Raw genomic sequence first — 20777 nt, forward strand, 5'->3', positions numbered from 1 at the left:
CAAGGGGATCGCGAATCTGCAGAACTCTTCTCTTAGAACACTGTCAGCACAGCTCAAAAGCCTTTCCTCACCTCCCAGCCTCTCTTTTGAGACTAGGCCCGGCTGGGTTAGATGGTTTCCTGTAAGCTTTTTAACAACAACGCCATTTGAAGAAAGAGGAAGAGAAAGTAGGAGAAAGGGGCGAGGGGCCAGGGCTGAGGGAGGCTGGCTTCTGTTCAATTCAAGATGGGTCTTTAAATTCAGAGAAGGCAGCGCATCTCCATCTCTTTCGTTTCTGCTTCTGCTGTCCCCTCTGAGTCCGCTGATCTAGCACTGAGACATAGCCCAAGAAGGGGAGAGAGTTTCTCTTCTAAGTGTCTGGAAAAGAAAAACTTTGAGGAAACAGCCAAAAGAGGGAGGGAGAGGAGACTGGATATAGTGTGAGGGAGAGGAGGAGGGAGGCCGAGGCTGCACTCGCCGTAGAATGGGTGGCCGGCGGGCGGGCGCGCCGGCGAGCCGCAGCAACCCGGGCCGAGCCCCTGGCAAACTCACTGGCTCAAACACCGGCGCCCGAGGCAGCCGCGCAGCTGAGCCTCGGGCGCAGCCGGGCCTGGGTGGCGCGAGGCCCGGCCCGGGAGGCCAGCGTCTGTGCCCCGGAGGCGGACCGGGGGCGGGGCAGTCCCCGGGGCAGGGCTCTCCCGCGGGCGGCCCTTTGCCTCCCCGCCTCCGCGAGCCGCCGCAGCAGAGGATGCCCTACGGCGCCGCCCGCCCGGCCCCGGAGAGGCGGCTGAGGAGCCGGCCGCCCATTGGTCGCGGCGGCGCGGCGTCTCCGCCCCCTCCGCGTCCCCGCCCCCCCCTCCGCCGCCGCCGCCGCCACCGCCGCCGCCGCCGCCGCTGCCGCTGCCGCTTCCCGGCTCCGCCTCCTCCCCCTCCGGGAGCCGCCTCCGTCGCCGCCACCGCTGCTGCTGCCGCCGGCCCGGGCCCAGCCAGCGCCCGCCCGCCGGAGTCGAGTCGCAGTCGGAGCCGCTTTCCGCGGCCCCCGCCATGAGCGGAAGCGCCGCCGCCGCGGTCGCCGCCGCCGCCTCAGCAGCTGCGGCCGCCGCGCACTTCCAGCCTCAGTCGTCGTCTCCCAGGCCGGGCGCCGCCGAGCTAGGGCCCCTGCGCCGCCCGCGCCCCCCGCCGCCGCCGCCCCGGCCCGAGCCAGCCGCTGCCGGCCGCCTCAGCCCTCCGGGCCACGGGCCTCTCCGGGCGGGTTCCCAGGGTGGCGGCGCCTGCGGCCGAGCTCCGGGAGCAGGTACGGGGTCCCGGAGCGGGCCGGGCGGGGAGGGGCGTGGGTTGGTTTCGGGGGTGGGGGGCCCAAAGGCGTGTGGTCCAGCCTTCCGGCCCCGCGGAGGGGGTGGAGCGTTGTCTGGGGTCAGCTTTGTCCGGCCCCGGATACCCTGTGAGCTCTGCGTCCCCGCCGCGCCGAGCGGCTCACAAAGCGTTTTCCTACCCGGTGGGTTGCCCCCTCCCCTAGGGTGGGCAGGGCAGGACCTCTCTAGGTCTCCGCTTGGCCGGAGGAGCAAACCAAGGCTTACTGGGGGAAGTGACTTGCCCAAGGTCACGTAGCCGGTGAGAGCCGTAGCCTGGCTGGGACCCAGGGCCACCCTGGGCCGGCGCGGGCCCCGAGTCGGGGGCGGGGGGCTGGAAGGAGGAAGAACTCCTAGCCCCCGGGACCCGAGAGGCATTGATCCGGAGGAGGGGGCTCTAGGCCCTGGTCCTAGGCACGCCCACCCAATGCTTTTTAGGTAGGCTTCGGGGATAAGATCTCTTGCGCGGTGGAGAGAAGGAGCAGGGGCCCCTTTGAAGGCTTGGGGGGTACTCTGGGGAGCCGATTTGGGGACCCTCAGAGGGGAGAGATTCGGATGGGGGGTGTGCCTCCTGGGGGAGGGCTTTCTTGAGTGAATGGGGCAGAGCTTCGGAAACTTCTCATCATGGGGACTGTTTGGTTTCTGCCAGGCCACATTGCCCACCACTGCCCGGACTAAACCAATCCAGCTGAGATTAATAGGGAGGCCTTCCCGCTTTTGTGGAGACATCTATAAGGTGTGTGTTTTCATGAAATGGCCCGAGTTTCGTTCGTGCCCCAAACAGAAGTGCGTATAAGGCCCTAGTAAAAGCATTTCTGCTACAGAAGGCCGAATGAGTCTTTTTCCAGGTGGTCTGGATCTGTCACACATGGAGGACCCCTGGAGAACAGCTATCCGAGGCGTGAAGGGGAAGGAAGCAGGGAGGACTGGGACAAGCCACCCTCCAGCCTGGCATGTTGGGGCCATGTGCTGCAGGGACTCCCATTTTTCTTTGGGGTGGGTGGTTTTTACTGTAGTGGCTATATCTTGGAAAGGGAAGGAGAGGACTTGGAGTTCTAGAAGAGACAGGGAGGGCAATGGAGAGTGTCCTGTGGAGCTCAGAAAGCTGTAGAATGGGGAAAAAGAACAGGGTATTTAGTCATTGTGGGGGAAGGGAGATAAAAGGGTTGCTGAGGGGAGGGGGGGCAGTGTCTAGTCTAGAGAAAACTTGGGATGTTTCAAAGAGGGAGCCAAGGGTTTGAAAGGAGTCTGTTAGAGGTGGATGGTATCTTACAAGGTTGAGTAATAGGTACTGGTCTGCAATCACTTCATTTTCTTCCAGTAAAGACATTTGTAGTACTTTTATATAAATGTTTTGGCTTTTGCACTCCCCACCCGCATTCTGTTTCCTGGTCTAAGGCTGCCGGCCCATAGTATTGTCTTGGAAGTAAGGCTTGACAAAAGAGGGAAGGGGGAGACTAATTAGCAAATGCATTAATTAGGGCCCTTTGTCCGAAATGATTCCTTGTTTAAGTCAGCCGATTTCTTGCTGCCCTCCTGCACTTCGGCTTTCCAGCTGTGGTGGGTGTTTGGGGGATGGGGACGTGCTCTGGAAGAACTGCCCTGATTTAGACAAGATAAATTTTTCTTAAAAAATTGAGGCATATATTTGACAAATATGTATAAAAGCATGAAAATTTACTGGTCAAAGATTTTAATTAGTGAGATGCAAATTGAAACAATAAGGAGGTGCTGTTTCACACCCATCAGAGTGGCAAAAATTAAATGCTGTGGTAATCAAGTGTTAGTGAGGTTGTGGGGAAATCAACTTTTATTTACTGCTAGTGGGAATGTAAATGGATACAACTACCTTGGACAGTAGTGTAGCGATGTCTTGTTGGAGGGCTAACATACCTATTTACCCAAAATGTCTATTTCTGTGTCTAAGAAGTAATACGGTCGTCCAAGAAAATAAGTAAGAAAAAGTATAAGCATGCTCATTGCAGCTCAAATGTCCACCAACAAGGGGAATGCATAAATGGTTAGTCCCACACAATTGAGTCTTACAGCACTGTGAAAAATAAACCACAGCCTCATGCTTTAAAATGAATGAATCTCACAAACATAATATGGGGTGGGGGAACAAGTTACAGATTTCTTACAAAATGTTTGCACTTGTATAAAATCTGAAAACATGCAAAATAATATGGTTTGGGGGCTATGTACCTATGTCGTGAAAGTATAAAAACATGCATGGTAACAACTAACCAAATTCAGAGTAGAAATTATCTCTGGGAAGAAAAGATGAAGAATGGGATTGGACAGGGGTACACCAAGGGCTTTAATTATATCTAATATTCTATTACCAAGAAACCTGAATCAGATAATTGCAAATTAGGATTTGCTTATTTTGGGTGTTGGGTCAGAGATATTCAATATATTATTTTAAATATTTTTCAGATGTTTGAAATATTTCTCACATGCAGAACATTTTCTTATTTATCGAGTGAAGGATTTTTGTCCCATAAAAATGAAACTGCTGCCACAGACTCCAGTCCAGCACAGCCTGTTAGACTTGCAGGCTGGTGATCCTTTTCTCACCCCTTTCTGACCTGCAAAGCCTGGTATTGCGATGGGTGACTTTTATTTTGGAACTGCTGATAGGCATGGAGGATTTCCCAGTGTTTCTAAACTTTCTGGTGGACCTAGGTCAGCAATTTGAGCTTTGTCAAAATATAAGTGCTCCAGGACATTCTAACTTATCTGTTGCAGGGAGGGACCCAGACATCTGATTCTGACAAAGTTCCCCAGTAGATTCTGATGACCACTAAAATTTGAGAACCACTGCCTTAGGCTCCTGACTCTGGGCTGTACTCCATTTTAGCTTTGCCCTAGGCTGCCTTCTCTTGCCTGTCCTGCCTAACTGGGACTAATTTGGACCCATGTGATACTTAGCTCTTTTATAGGGCATAAAAGAGTGATGGGGTTGGAAGCTGTTGAATGTGAAGGCATTCATAATCTGGTCATCTTTTCCTCTTATTTTCATGCAGGTAGCTAAGGGGCCCATTATCCACCAGGGCTATTTATCAGGTTTTACAAACTTTAACCACTTGTGTCGCTCACTATATGGGGTTTTATAGTTAAGATAGGAGCAAAAAACCCCCAAACAAACAAAAAACAAAAACAAAGGGGGGGGGGGGCGTGCACTAACAGAGAAGGAAAACCAGCAGATTTGGAGAAAGGAAATCCCCAATAGTAAATGTATGTGATCCAACCTTTCTCTACAAATGGTAGAGATTCTTTTAGTGCCTTAGCTTATGACATGCATTTGAATTTCAGCTATTTGAACCTATAGTCAAAGATTAGGGTCTTCAGTAACAACTGATTATCACCTCAAGATGGAAGTTTCCTTTCTTCCAAATTTGCTAGTTTTACTTCTCTGCCAGACCCTTTTTGCTCTAGTCCTAATATGTTTAGGAATTAATTTATATTAACAAATATGAGGATTTCTGGTAATGAAATGTGTGAAATGCTTGTTTGTCTTTGGTAAGGTTCTTCTTTCTGGAAACCTACTTTGAAAGGGCAGTGTGTCCCCAGGTTTTGGGGACCCCATATTTTTGCAGGGGTGCTGTGTGAGGTTGTATAGATTGTGCTCAACCCGAAGTCGCCTGTTTTGGGTGACAAGTGGGAGTGCAAATTCATTTGTGCTCCACTTCTCAAAATGAGCAATTCGCGTGGACGTGTGTCCTCTCAGAAGAGGGGGCACCCTTTTCAGATTCTCACCAAGGTGCTTCGTGAAGTAGCTGCCTTGCAGCGTTGTTGGTCTGTGTATAACTGTGGTCCACATCTATAGTTGTGGACCCTGTGAAGAGGCCATGTCAGTTTTGGGCCTTGAGTTCCAAGCGTTTTCCCCACGTGAACTTTTCAAGGGAAGGGACCCGCCCCTGGCTTTTCATCACCATGCTCAGTTGTACCAGTCTTTCAGCTTAAAATTGTAAAAATTTGTTAAGGAGCTAGAGAAATATGCCCCTTTTTGAAAATACCATTATTTATGAAAAGACGGAATGAGAGAAATATTAAAAAGACAACAGCATCTGGTACTTGAAGAAGAGAAAGTAGCTATGCACCCCACCCCATTTGCTCTTGCATTCTTGCAGCGCTCACTTTGAGGGGGAAATACGATGGTATTTTTCTCTTCCTATTCCCCCCTACGCTAGTATTCCTGAATTTCTTCAGACCTGAGGCTTTTTAGCCAATTTTGAAAATATTTACCCATTTGTATTTTCCATTAAGTGGTTGTTTACGCTTCCTGCTGTTTTATTTTTTCTTGGAGAGAGGGGAGGGGGTAGTGCTCAACCAAGGACAAGACTGGACTTCCTACTGCTTTTGCAAATAATGGCAGTGTGTTTTTCAGAACAGTTGTCATGGAAGAGTGCTGTTCTGTGGGCTCAAGGGAGAGGTACATTTGAAGTGGTTTCTCTTGTCTTTATTATTATTTTTAAACATGATTGAGGGTGATGGTTACAGAGTTCCATTGTGCTTTTGCTGCTGTTTTGGAGGAGGTTTTTTTGAAGAAAATATACTTAAAGCTAAAAATGTTTAACAAAAATAGTCTTAGGCTCACACGAGAAAAACAAACAGTTCTCACCTTTAGGCCTTACCCAAAGCAGTTTGAATTTTTTCCAGTTCTGTTTAAATGGATATTGGTACAATTTTAGGGACTGCTTAGAACACTTAACTGGAGTGACGTAGGGCAGGTGGAGGAGGAGAATGATCGGATTATACTGGGGTTTATCAGTAGTTCCTCCAGTCATGATATGGAAAGCTATCACTGTATTGTCTGCTTTTTTGTGTTAAAGTATGTGTAGGAATAAGGGCGAGATTGTGAGTTTTGATATGTATAATAATTTGACCCTGTTGAAAGAAAAAGCAGAGGGAAGAAGTGGTAAGAGGAAGAAATACATGCTTGGAAGACAGTAGCAAGCAATTAAATAGCAGTACATTTCATAGTACTTTTGGGATGTTCCTTGAGTTGAAAGGTACCTGTCTGTATCCGTTCTGCTTCAGCACCTTTGATTTCAGTGTCTGAAGATAGTGCTTACTGATCTTTGGTTGAAATCTGTTTTACCGTCATGGAACTGGAAAGTGAGTAGTTTTGAAGACTAGACTGTGGTAGTAGGGTAGGCTGAAAGTAAAAACAAGTATATCCATTTTGTAACTGCTTTGTAAATAGGAGTTGGGAGTCTCATAATTAACTAAAAGTATTTTTCATTTGGCTTTTAGGCTATCTTATTTAAAAATTGTTTTAATGAATTTGTCTTCCTATCTGTGTCTCAATACATATTTGAGTACCTACTGGGTGTCATACCACTACCAATACTTTGGGGTATAGATAATCTTGGGGTGATAGCCTTCATTGTCAGAGACTTCATTACCCGAGGTACCGAGAACAGCACAAAGGCTGTGGGCTTCAGCTAGTTCTTTCTTTCTTTTGTCACGCTTCCTTCTGCTCCCTGGTCTTCTGGGTTTGGTGGTGATCTGCCCATCTGTCAGGTCAGTCCTGCCCCTCCTCCCCATGTGGGGGGCACAGAGGCTTTACAGAACCATTCGGCCGGGCACCTTCAAGTAAAACCCCTCCAACAATATTGAGCCAGACCCGAGGGCCATCATAGTGGCTCCAGTTCCTCTTCCTTCTCTGTTGCCTGTGTTGACACCAACCACCCACCCTTTGCTGTGGAGCCTGGAAGTCGCCCCCCTCACCCCCAGTCATACAAAGAGGCTTTGTGCTCTGAGGATGTTCTAAAGGCGGGATCACTGTAATTATAATTCCCCAAGCACAACCAAGTAATGGGGGCAGGCAGGGTAAAGATGGTATCCAAGTTCTTGTTGGTAGGGAGAAGTCAGCCGGGATTAAAAATCATCTGGAGTCAGTACCAAAATGGATAATGGAGCGTTGTTGGTAATGCTGATGGGAATGTATTTAAGTGAATGCATTTCAGATTTTTACATTCTAATACTTGCGAGATACTTGAAGCTTTAAAAAGCATAAGACAGCCGGAACTTTTTTTTAGGTCGTTTTTTTTTTTTTAAGTCTAAAATTGTAACTGAAAACTACTTTAGAAGAAGGTATGTAGAAATCCCAGTCTACTTTGCTTTATGTTTCTGTTGCCAGAATGATTGATTGCCCAAGAAAGCCAAATACATAACTTATTACTAGGGGTGCTCCAAATACATAACTTATTACTTTTTTTGCCTGTTTCTAAAAGTAAGCTCTGACTGACATTTTGGGGAAGGTAATTTCCCCCTACCACCATGAGAAAAAAAAAAATCAGTGTGGGGATATGTGCTTAATAAACTTTTATATCAACCATCTATGTCATGTGCTTCCAAGCTGTGTTGGCAATCTTTTAATGAAAACTTTCTTCTTAGTATGTTAACTATTCATATATTACTCTGACTAGTGTGTCAAACAAACTTTTTTGTGTTTTTAAAACGAAGTGCACCAGGGGCGCCTGGGTGGCTCAGTCAGTTGAGTGTCCGACTTTGGCTCAGGTCATGGTCTCACGGTCTGTGAGTTCGAGCCCCGCATCGGGCTCTGTGCTGACAGCTCGGAGCCTGGAGCCTGCTTCAGATTCTGTGTCTCCATCTCGCCGCCCCTCCCCTGCTCATGCTCTGTGTCTGTCTCTCAATAATAAATAAACGTTAAAAAAAAAATTTAAAAAGGCACATGGCTTCTTTAAAACTAAGTGCACCAAACAATTGCAGAGGTCAGTAGACTTTAGGATAGTGGATTCCAGTTGTCCTTTATGCAAGGTGAAGGGAAAAGACCCTTTTTTTGTTAAGCTTAGCACTGACTTCTGTGGTGAGTGAAGCAGTGAGGGTGATCACGTGTACTATATATGGAAACCTTTAGCTACTGTCAGCTGGCCCTTCCTCTAAAAGCATGGCCCCTGACAAAAGTGTGCAATGTGATGATTTGACATATGAATACATTTTGAAATGATAATCACAATCAGGTTTATTAATACATCCATCACCTCACATAGTTATCTGTGTGTGTGAGAGAGAATGTTTCAGATCTATTCTGTTAGCAAATTTCAAGTATACAATACAGTATTATTAACTGTAGTCACCATGATATACATAGATTTTCAGAACTTATCTTAAATTGAAGGCTTGTGCCCTTTGACCAACATCTCCCCATTTTCCCTAATTTCCAGACTCGGGTAACCATATTCTACTCTGTTTCTATGAGTTTGACTTTTTAAATTAAAAACAATTTTATTTATTTATTTATTTATTTATTTATTTATTTATTTATTATTTTAGAGCCCACATGTGAGGTTGTACAGTATTTGTCTTTCTCTGTTTGGCTTGTTTCACTTAACATTATGTCCTCCACATTCATCCATTTGTTGGATGTTGCAAATGGCAGGATTTCCTTCTTTCTAATGGCTGAATAATATTCCATTGTATACATATATACCACATCTTCCTTCATCTAGTCATCAGACACATAGGTCCCTATCTTAGCTGTTTTGAATAATGCTGCAAGGAACATGGGAATGCAGATATCTTGAAGAAATCTACCTTAAATTTATCTTCCTATAAGACTACCGGGTAGTCTGTTACAAAGATATTGCCCATATAATCCTTAGAAAGGACTACCAATTTGACAGCTAAAGGTTATGAGATTTAAAAATACACAAGGCTCCATTTTATCTGCTTTTAATGAGAAGTAAGGTTGCTTCCCCCCACCCCCCACCCCGCCAACCCCGCCAATGTTTTAGGCAAATATATTGCTTAGCAGTGACTTTATTTTAGCTTAATTGTAAACTGTTATTTGTCTACTTCGTGTCATTTATAACATACATTTCCTTTGGAGATTAACCTCTGACTCTTACTTTACTGCTCTCTGGTGGCCACTAAATGATAAAAACATTTATTGAATGCCTACTTTGTACCAGGCACAATGAGGATTTCGGGTAAAATTCAGATATGCAACAGTTCACTGATAGATTCTGACAGTATGGTAGCAGAACAAATGCATTTTTGGGTCTGCAAATTCTTAATAAGAGGGCAGAGAACATCAGAATTTCATTAATAGTGGTGATATATAACCATGAGAATTAATGTTGCTAAAGCACAGACCTAACCAGATAAAAAATTTGAGTGGTTATCTACTAAGTAAAAGAAATATTTTTTCAGGACACCTGGGTGGCTCAGTCGGTTAAGCATCCAACTCTTGATTTTGGCTCATGTCATGATCCCACACAGTTTTTGAGATTGAACCCTACATCAGGCTCTGTGATGATAGTGTGGAGACTACTTGGAATTCTTTCTCTCTCTCTCTCTCTCTCTCTCTCTCTCTCTCTCTCTCGATCAAAATAAATAGACATTAAAAAAAATTTTAGGGGCTCCTGGGTGGCTTAGTCGGTTGAGCGTCCAACTTCGGCTTAGGTCATGATCTCGCAGTTGTGAGTTTGAGCCCCGCGTTGGGCTCTGTGCTGACAGCTCAGAGCCTGGAGTCCGCTTTGGATTCTGTGTCTCCCCCTCTCTCTGCCCCTTCCCCGCTCATGTTCTGTCTCTTTCTGTCTCTCAAAAATGAATAAACGTTAAAAAATAAAAAAAAAAATTATTTTGGTCTGGTATTCAAGACCAGCATAATTAGGTCTTCATTATTTCAATCTCTACTATTCTTCTTCATGAATATTATTCTCCAAGGAAATAGGATACCCTGTTGTCTATATGTCGATCACTTTTTCATCTTTTTTTCTTTGATTTTTTAGCTTTAAGGGCTTTTAGTTTTTCCAAAGCCCACTTTTTAAATGTCTAAATGGTAATTGTCACTTATTGTGTGCAAAGTTCTGTTCCAAGTGCTTTACGTGGATTAATTCATTTAATTTGCACTATAGACCTCTAAGGTTGATGCTATTATTATCCTTAATGTGCAGATGAAGAAACTGGAACAGAGAGAGGTTAAATAACTTGCTAGAGAGGATGCAGCTATTAAGAGTGTTATCTGGGATATGAACTGAAGCTGTCTAGTTCCAGAGTCTATATTTTTAGCCATCATGCTTTACTACATCTCTCTCTTTCTCTCTCTCTCTCTCTCTCTCTTTTTTCTAGCAGACTTAGGAGTTAGTTTTGGTAACAAAAGGTTGAATGTAAGCAAAGGTGATCACTGCTTTAGCCACTGAAAGGAATTTGCAGTCTTTAGTTTTACCTTTGCTCCTGAGAAATCTCTTTTCTTAAAACTCTGAATTACTGCATTAAGATTATTTAATTGATTTTTAAAAGTCATTCATTACTTTTTTACATAAAGAGTAGGAGTACCTGCACTGGGGTGGGTGGATTTACATTAGAACAGGCATATTTAAATTACTTCTTAGAAAATCTCTCATATTCTGTAATCCTGAACACTAGGGTCTTAACTGAGGGCTTGTTTGGGCACTTACGCAGATAAAAAAATTTATCGGAAAAATTTGACCCTACTCAGAGGAACTTCTGAATTTCATCTTTTTTGTGGATATGGGTACCCTTCCCCCAAATATCATCCATCCAAGAATGGATGTTAGACTTCATTTTAGCCTTTTCTTTTTGGCCTACTTAATTTCCATAATAAATTGGTTTGTCACAAGCTAAAGCATAAACATATCTCTTAATCCAGTAGCATAGAATATGAACATTTCAGGTGTTAGTTGGAGAGCCTGGTGTGGGGTTGATGCTGTCTGAGACAGTGGATTATTTGAGGAAAATAATATAGCATTGTGGTTACCAAGTGAGCTACTTCAAAAGTGCTAAGTTGGAATCTGAGATTGAGTAAATTTTCTCATAAACAGTTATGGATGGTGTTTCTAATATTTCATCTATATTGTAGGCTTAATAGGCATTGGTGAGCCATCCTTTTAGAAAATGTGCTGTGAGAAAATGAGATTCTAAGGTCAAAACCAGGTACAGTACTTACAGACTTTTGGAACGTGGCCTGTTTTTGAGTGGAGCACTGCCAACAATCTTTTTCTCCTACTTTGCTTATGGATACCTAGAAAGGAAAAATGAATTGTTTGCTTTTCAGCTTCCTAAGTGATATGGAATTAGTTCATCGGAGGAAGATGTTCTTTCTGTTCAGCCAGGGCAAAGACTGATTAATTCAGATAATTGAGGCATTTCCACCTATTTGCTTTTTGGAGTTTAAGAATCTTACCTTCAGAACAACTCTAGAGTTATGTTTGGGGGCTCTAATGGAAATCATTGTTGACTGCCTTTGCTGTATGTCAAGAATGAGTCATGAACTCTTGTGATCTAATTATCCAATGTTTCTATTTAAAAATTCTACATATATTGTTGAAAACAAATTATTACTATTCTATGATATTTTTGAACTTTGAATAAAAGCTACCATTGTGTGCTAAAAAAAACAAAAAACAAAACCAAAAAACCAACAAAGGCAACAAGTAAAAGATCTGCCTTCTTAAAATGAATTTGTGTGCAACTCATGACGTTATTAAATTGGATGTTAAGGTCAAAACAAGAGTCAGAATTTGATTCTAGAATGTTTAGATAATACTGTATATACTTTGAGTCTAATTTTTGGTAGAACAAAATCTTCAAAAAAAAAATGAACTCTGTCTCAATTGACGTAAGTGATTTTAATTTAACATAAATAGTTGGAAATAGTAGAAATATAGTTTTGCCATAGCAAAATCTTTCTTTAGAACATTGGAGATGTACATGTTTCCTTTTGAAGTATAGTTGTTTGATAGAATATTATTTATTTTTCCTGGTGCTGTGTAATTAAAACTGCCTAAATTTATTTTAAGGTTTGATTCAAACTTTGTTTCTGTGGAAGAAAAATTACCAAATTGCAAAGGGGCTTTAGAAATACTGATTCCAAGATTGCTTTTAAGAAGGAAGAGGCAAAAAAAAAAAAGGGAGAGGCAAGTCAAATTGGGTATGAGCTCCACAGAATTGTCTGTGCTACTTCCTGGGTCAGAAAAGCTTAAAAAGGGGGGCTGTGTTGTAGGAGGGCGGGGCATTAACCTGGTAGGAACTAGAAGTGAAACTGGAAGTGCCTTTTTTAAAAAAGAAAAAAAAAAAAAGCAGATTGTTGTATTACTGAGTCAGGCTGGATTGAGCAGTGAGTGTTTCTCAAGCACAAATGTGTATGTAGTGCCCTCGCAGATTTCCTGATTAAGTCAACATGTTTGCAGTTGACTCAGGACTGACCTTAGACCCAATGGCGGAAGATGAGAGAAGGGCCAAAGGAGAGGCCGAGGCAGGGGTCTTAGGGTGCAGTTTTTGAAAGAAAATTTCTGAGCCTTTGAGAGACAGCAGGAAGTTAAAGGTGGAATTCTGGGAACATATCCACCCCCTCCTCTCCAGCCCAAGCTGTCTGGAGGTGGAGCCTGAGCCGTGGCAGTGGAGGATAAGTAGACTAATGGATGTTGGTAAAGGTATCCTTGTTAGAACAGAAAAGGTATATCACTGTGGTTTGTCTTAAAATGATAGATTCTCATTACAATCTTAGCCATACAAAGGTTAGCAAGTCTTACATAATTTTATTTTGCCTAGGGTTAAAAGTGAAATTCACTTATTTTAAAAGAAAAATGAGAATTTAGGATATAACATTGACACTTAAAAGAGCATTAAATTCCCAGTGTGGTTAGATGGTAGTTATATGCTATCTGTCATGCATAAAAGATGACAGTGCTAACATGCTCTGCCTAACTAGGGCATGCAGTGCTAATGTTTTTCCCACAGGAGTGATAGGTTCAAATTCAGAGATTAAAAACCTGTGCTCTTTCTGCTGGTCTCCCTTCTTCGATCCCCAGAAACCATTCACAGATGCTCTGTGTGTGGATGGGTGTGAGTAATATGGATGAGGATTGGGTTTATGGCTCTGAGGTAGGCCAACACCTCTCGCACTTTATTTATGCATCACCTGGGAATCTTATGAAAATGAAGATTTCTAGCAAGGTTACTGATGATAGTGAAGTGGTTCGAGTAGCCAAGGAGTGGAGTAGTGGCTCTCAAACTGTATAATAGTCATCTGCAGGGCTGGTTAAAAGGAAGAGTACTAGGTGACACCACCTTCCAAGCTTTTGAATCACTTTACCAGGGGGTAGGGCCTAATATTTTGCACACACACACAAAATTTCTAGGTGATGGTATTGTGGGGTGTGTGTGTGTGTGTGTGTGTGTGTGTGTATTTTGAGATCCACTGAGGTAGAATATAAATACTATAGAGGAGAATCAAACCATCTGTCTTGGCTTCTTGAGCATTATTTTGTAACTGAAAATGGTGAAGAAAAGGTTGCTGAAAGTCATAATTAATACTGTTCATGGTTAAATAGGTGATGGGAATTAAGGAGTGCACTTGTGATGACCACCAGGTGTTCTATGGAAGTGTTGAATCATTGTATTGTACACCTGAAACTAATATTATGCTGCAAGTTAACTGGAATCTAAATGAAAACTTAAAAAAATTACTGTTTAGGTTAGGCAAATAACACCTCATTAAACAATTCTGTGTGTTTTATTGTATGGTGAGTATATGTCTGTGTCTAGAAAACATCAACAACAGACTCACACCATACTGGTGGTAATAAAGATTATTCTTTCTGGAGAAGGATCCAGGATTATGGAGGGTGGGATTTTAGCTTTCTTTTGTAAGGTTTTAATGTTTACTGAAGAGATTGTACTTCTATTTATGTAATTAATGTTATAAAAAGGCATACGAGGGGCGCCTGGGTGGCGCAGTCGGTTAAGCGTCCGACTTCAGCCAGGTCACGATCTCGCGGTCCGTGAGTTCGAGCCCCGCGTCAGGCTCTGGGCTGATGGCTCGGAGCCTGGAGCCTGTTTCCGATTCTGTGTCTCCCTCTCTCTCTGCCCCTCCCCCGTTCATGCTCTGTCTCTCTCTGTCCCAAAAATAAATAAAAAACGTTGAAAAAAAAAAAAAAAAAAAAAAAAAAGGCATATGAAAACTGGGCTACATTGCCTCCCGTTTACTTCTCTAGATCTGTCCTCCACCCTGTTCCACCTGGCTCTCTGCCCTAAGGAAAGAGCTCCCAGATCATCTGGCTTCTTACTGTAACGGTTTAGCCTTAAGAAATTGAAGGGAAGGAGGATGAAGTCAGAATATTTATTCTCCTCTCACGGTAGCCTGCATTTTATTACCTGGGTTCTGGGAAACTCTGTCTCTTGTCTTTTTTGGGGACCAGAGCAATAATTGTTCAGTTATTGCTAGTTCTGGTTCCTGTTCTATCCCCTGTGATTTCTGTAGGCCTCAACTAATTTAGTAATTATTCCTTTTACAGATAGACCCCTTTCAGATTATTCTGAGTTTGTCATCCCTTTACTGTTGGGACCCTGACTGATGGACCCTCTAGTCCTGTTTTTCTCTCTACTATAATCCCATCTCAGAGGTAGTGACAGTACTATTTTGGTATGTGTAACTTCCAGACATTTCTATACATAACATGGCCCTAAAATAAATGTACATATTTAACACAAAAGGAATCCTATTGTACTTCCAATTGTATAAGTTTTTCTTACATCATACTACATTGTGACCATTTTTTTACATCAGTATAATCTACCTCTTTTTAAAAAATTTTATAAGCTTATTTATTTTGAGAGAGGAGCACATGTGTGGGGAGGGGCAGAGAGAGAGAGAGAGAGAGAATCCCAAGCAGGCTCTGCATGGCCAGTGTGGAGCCCAATGGGGGGCTTGAACTCATGAACCCATGAGACCACGACCCACGCTGAGATCAAGAGTCAGACGCCCAACCAACTGAGCTACCCAGGCACCCCAAATCTGCCTCATTCTTAATAGCTACAGCTAAATATACTATTCCATTGTATTTGATATGGACATACCACAACTTAACCAGTTCCTTATATATTTAACATGATAATTTTGTAAAAAAAATTTTAATGTTTTTATTTATTTTTGAGAGAGAGAGAGAGAGAGAGAGAGACCGAGCATGAACGGGGGAAGGGCAGAGAGAGAGGGAGACATAGAATCCCAATAGGCTCCAGGCTCCAAGCTGACAGCACAAAGCCAGACGCGAGGCTTGAACTCCTAAACCATGAGATCATGACCTGAACTGAAGTTGGGTGCTCAACCTAGTGAGCCACCCAAAGCTCCTCCAATTTAACATGATAATTTTAATCATATACTGAATTTTCATTAATAATTAGATCTGTTTCTGCATTCTGTTCTATTGTTCTGTCTCTATTCTGGCACCAATATTACACATTTTGCTTATTGTAGTTTTATACAGATAAATTCTTGGCAGGGCAAATCCTGATAGTTATTTTTATTTTGGAGAAGACTTTGGGCTTTCATCATGTACTTTTTTCCCTTCCAGATATATCTTTTAAAAGTATTTGTTAGGATTCCTACAATAGTCATTGATACATTGATTGGGAAAGGCATTAGTGAAGTTTTATAGTTTAATTCACATTTGTCAATGTATTTTACACAGTAGGGCATTTTCATCATGCTTTTTGAGTTTTGCTGATGTTAGGAAAAGCTGTGGATTTTTGTATATTTATTTAAAAACCTGCCTATTTCTGGGGCACCTGGGTGGCTCAGTTGGTTAAGTGTACAGCTTCAGCTCAGGTCATGATCTCATGGTTCATGAGTTCGAGCCCTGCATCTGGCTCTGCACTGACAGCTCAGAGCCAGATTCTGTGTCTCCCTTTCTCTCTCTGCCCCTCCCCTGCTCATGTTCTCTCTCTCTCAAAAATAAGCAAACATTAAAAAAAATTTTTTTAAACCTGCCTATTTCCCGAGGTTTTTTAGTTATTTTAATAGTTTTTTCATAGATTTTTCTTGGATATTCCAGTTGGATGACTTTACTGATAAATATTGCTAATTTAGACTCCTTTTCAGTATTCCCCCCCTTTATTCTTATTTTATTGGCTAGACTATAACATCCAGAAAAATGTCATATATGTGACTTAATGAGGCTGCCTCAGGTATGCTTCACTATTCATTGTGGAGCTGACTGTGGGACTGAAACCTGACAAGTTAAAGGAGTATTTTTATTTGTTAAGTGTTTTTTTTTCTCAGAAAGGATAAATTTGTCAGATGCTGTTCAACTCAGTTATCTACCCTTGGAGATTGTTTCTTTCAACCTGTGCTGAGTTAATCAATTTTCAGTATGGAATTATTACTAAATTTCTGGAACAAATCTCATAGTACTAGATTGATTTGTTAGTATTTAGGATTTTGGTATATATGCACAAGGGGAATGGCGTGTAATTTTCCTTCCTTGTGCCATTCTTGACATGAAGATTTTGATAGTATGGCAAAATAGTGTTTGGGTTGAAAGAGCAGTAATCGTTTCTATTTTGTCTTTTAGTTTATTCCATTCAGTTTTCTTATTTTTTGTGTGTTGGGAGTGAGGTGGGGGGGCAAGTAGTCAATTTTGGTAAGTTAGATATTATTTTTAGAAAATTAAATTCCTTTTCCAGCTTTAAAAAAAATACGAGTGAGTTCATATATGTTCTCTTACCTTTCAAAATTTCCTCTGTATGGGGCACCTGTGTGGCTTAGTCAGTTGAGTGTCCAACTTCGGCTCAATGGCTGGTGAGTTCCAGCCCCGCATGGAGCTTGCTGCTGTCAGTGCAGAGCCTGCTTTGGATCTTCTGTCCCCCTCTCTGTCTTTGCCCCTTCCCCACTTGCACTCTCTCTCGCAAAAATAAATAAATCTTAAAATAAAATTTCCTCTGTAAATATGATTTTATCAGCTTTCTTAATCTTAATTTGTATTTTGTTCTTTTTGATTAGATTAAAATCTGTCCCTGCCTATTTATCCATCTGTAAAATAGGTATAATGAAAATGAGCTAATGTATGTATCTTACTACATAGTAAGCAATCAAATGATGGTCGCTACTAAAAGAAATGATTGCCTTTTATTATTTTTGTACTTTTATTGTTTCTGTATTTTTGTATTCTGATTCAGGAATTTCGGTTCTCATCTTTATTAAAATCTTTCTGTATGCCTTACAAGTTTTTAAAAAATTTATACATTTAGGGGGCGCCTGGGTGGCTCAGTCGGTTAAGTGGCCAACTTCGGCTCAGGTCATGATCTCGCGGTCTGTGGGTTCAAGCCCCGCGTCAGGCTCTGTGCTGACAGCTCAGAGCCTGGAGCCTGTTTCAGATTCTGTGTCTCCCTCTTTCTCTGACCCTCCCCTGTTCATGCTCTCTCTCTCTCTGTCTCAAAAATAAATAAATGTTTAAAAAAAAAAAAAGAAAAAAAATTTATACATTTATTGTCTTCTGATTACAAAAATGCACATGGCAAAAAATTCAAACATTATAGAAATAGGTATCAGAGAAAATAAGTCTCTTCAAATTCTTGAGAGATCAAGGTTGGTGTCTATATACATATGTGTTTTTGTTTATATTATACACTTACATGTAAGTGTATCTGTATAAAGTTATAAAAAATGGGACCATACATACTGTTTTGCAACTTGCTTTTTCCTACTTTATATCTTGGATCTCTTTCCAAGTTAGAATTTATAGATCTGGTTTTTGTTTAAAAAAAATTTTTTTTTTTAACTTTTTTTAATTTTTGAGACAGAGAGAGAGAGAGCATGAACAGGGGAGGGTCAGAGGAAGAGGGAGACACAGAATCTGAAACAGGCTCCAGGCCCTGAGCTGTCAGCACAGAGCCTGAGCGGGGCTCGAACCTACGGACCATGAGATCATGACCTGAGCCGAAGTCAGACGCCTGACCAACTGAGCCACCCAGGCGCCCCTGGTTTTTGTTTTTTAAAACCTTTATTTGACAGGGATGCCTGCGCAGCTCAGTCAGTTAGGTGTCTGATTTGATCAGCTCAGGTCATGATCTCACAGTTCCTGGAATCGAGCCCCATGTTGGGCTCTGTGCTGACAGCTCAGAGCCCGAAGCCTGCTTCAGATTCTGTGTCTCCCTCTCTCTCTGCCCCTCTACTGTGTGTTTGCTCACGCTATTTCAAAATAAATAACTAAAAAAATAAAAAATAAGTAAAACCTTTATTTGACGAACAATATAGGTCTGGCAACATTGACATCTTCTGAGTTTGCACCTCAGTGAATCCTCACAGTGTGAACACACTTGTGACCAATAGTCAGGTCAAGAAGTAAAATATGACAAGTACTCCAGAAGCTTCCCTGTTTGTTCCCTATCTTGTTATTTTTTAAGATTTAACAGCTTCATTAAGATATAACTCACATGGGGCGCCTGGGTGGCGCAGTCGGTTAAGCGTCCGACTTCAGCCAGGTCACGATCTCGCGGTCCGTGAGTTCGAGCCCCGCGTCAGGCTCTGGGCCGATGGCTCGGAGCCTGGAGCCTGTTTCCGATTCTGTGTCTCCCTCTCTCTCTGCCCCTCCCCCGTTCATGCTCTGTCTCTCTCTGTCCCAAAAAAATAAATAAAAAACGTTGAAAAAAAAAAAAATTAAAAGATATAACTCACATATCATACAATTTGCCCATATGAAGTGTAAAATTCATTGCATTTGGTATTTTGGTATATTCACAATTGTGCAACCATTACCACTATCTAATTCTAGAATCTTTTCATCACCCCAGAAAGAAACCCTGTACCCATTGGCAGTCACTCTCCATTTCTTCCTATCTCATTGGTAGGCAACAACTGAACTATTTTCTATCTCTATAGATTTTTTCCATACTAGACCTTTTATATCAGTGGAATCATGCATTGTATGGTCTTTTATGACCGGCTTCTTTCTCTTATCATAATGTTTTCAGGTTCATCCATATTGTAACATATGTCAGCATTTCATTCCTTTTAATGGCCAAATAATCGTTGTATGGATATACTATGTTTTATTTATCCATTCCTCAATCAATGGACATTTGGGTTGAACCACTTTTGAACTATTATGAATAAAGCTGCTATGAGCATTTGTGTGCTAGATTTTGTGTGGACATAATATTTACGTTTCTCTTAGATTCATGGGCACATCCCTAAGAGTGGAAATCCTGGGTTTTTAAAGGTTTTAAAATTTTCCCTAATTGTCAGAGGCAAAGCTAAATAGTATCATTTGTGTCTTTATAACTTTTATTTATTCTTTAAAGGTTATTTTGAGAGAGAGGGAGAGAGAGTAGCAGGGGATGGGCAGAGAGAGGAGAGAGACAATCCCAAGCAGGCTTTGCGCTGTCAGCACAGAGCCTGAGCTCACAATCGTGAGACCATGACCTGAGCCGAAGTCAAGAGTCAGAAGCTTAACCCACTGGGCTACCCAGGAGCCCCTGTGTCTTTATAATTTCAAGCATTTCAGTACATTTGTGCTTCTCAACTCGGCTTTTTTTTTTTTTTTTGTAGATATAATCTGGCATTTATGTTATTTTTATATATTACATATTTTCTTTTGAGAATGATTTTTTAAAATGTTTTCATGCAATTATATAGTGAGATTTACAACAGTTATTTAGATTTATCTGTATTTTAAGTTGTTTGCTGTTGCCTTCCATTCTTAGCTATGCAGTAAATGTAAATCTGTTCATTTGTTGGGCGAGGACTACAGTTTCCAGGATCCATGCTTACACACTCTTTATTTATTTATTTATTTATTTATTTATTTATTTATTTATTTATTTAAGAGTGTGTACAAGTGGGGGCTAGAAGAAAAGGGGGAGAGAGAGAATCCTAAGCAACCTTCACACTTTGTGGAATCCAACATGGGGCTCGATCCCATGACCCTGGGATCATGGCCTGAGCTGAAATAAGAGTGCAACACTCAACCGACTGAGCCACCCAGACGCCCCCCTCCCCGCCCCCAGCCATACTTTTTATAGTACGCGAGTAGATCTGTGTGGACATTTCAAAGGTATGATTAAGGTTTGATTTTCATTGACCTAATCCAGAGCTTTGTTTGCTCTCAACTCATCAGGAGTTTCAAGGTCATATTTTTCAGTTAGTTACCCTTCCAGGAAGAACCGCCTGAGGTTGGGAGTTTGTAGGAGAAATGATGTAGTCTTTCTTGGTGATCAGAGAGGGGAATAAGGAAACTAGATGGACAGACTGGAGTGCATAGTTCTATTATTTGGAAGAATCACCTAATCCTGGAGCATTGTGCCTACTGCCTTTTTCAAATCTAATGTGTACATATCTTCATATTTGTGTGATTTATCAGTACCACTGGTTTTCCTATGAGCCTTTGCGCTATTACAGATAATTTTTGTAGTGTCTTTGCTTTACCCAAAAGGTAAACAGGTCATATTGAAATCTGAATGAAAATACTTTTTTTTCTTGTTACATTTGTTTATTTTTGAAGGAGAGAGAGAAAGACAGAGCATAAGCAAGGGAGGGACAGAGAGAGAGGGAGATACAGAATCTGAAGCAGGCTCCAGGCTCTGAGCTGTCAGCACAGAGCCCGATGCGAGGCTTTAACCCACGAACCATGAGATCATGACCTGAGCCGAAGTCAGACACTTAACCAACTGAGC

At 42.1% G+C, this 20777-nt stretch overlaps 1 protein-coding gene across 3 annotated transcripts in view; it reads left to right on the plus strand.

Moving 5' to 3' along the window:
- Positions 1–840: 840 nt before the first annotated feature.
- The window catches only part of RNF38 (ring finger protein 38), a 131796-nt gene continuing 111859 nt past the window's right edge, over positions 841–20777 (plus strand). Inside the window, exon 1 of one of the 3 annotated variants that reach the window (XM_058694906.1) lies at positions 841–1273. In XM_058694906.1, the coding sequence (XP_058550889.1) occupies positions 1024–1273 (250 nt within the window). In that variant the 5' untranslated portion in view covers positions 841–1023. The remainder of the gene's footprint in view (positions 1274–20777) is intronic. The other 2 variants (XM_058694904.1, XM_058694903.1) reach the window with 2 other exon arrangements.

The sequence above is a fragment of the Neofelis nebulosa genome, chromosome 12 (assembly GCF_028018385.1).
Source record: "Neofelis nebulosa isolate mNeoNeb1 chromosome 12, mNeoNeb1.pri, whole genome shotgun sequence".
NCBI lineage: Eukaryota > Metazoa > Chordata > Mammalia > Carnivora > Felidae > Neofelis > Neofelis nebulosa.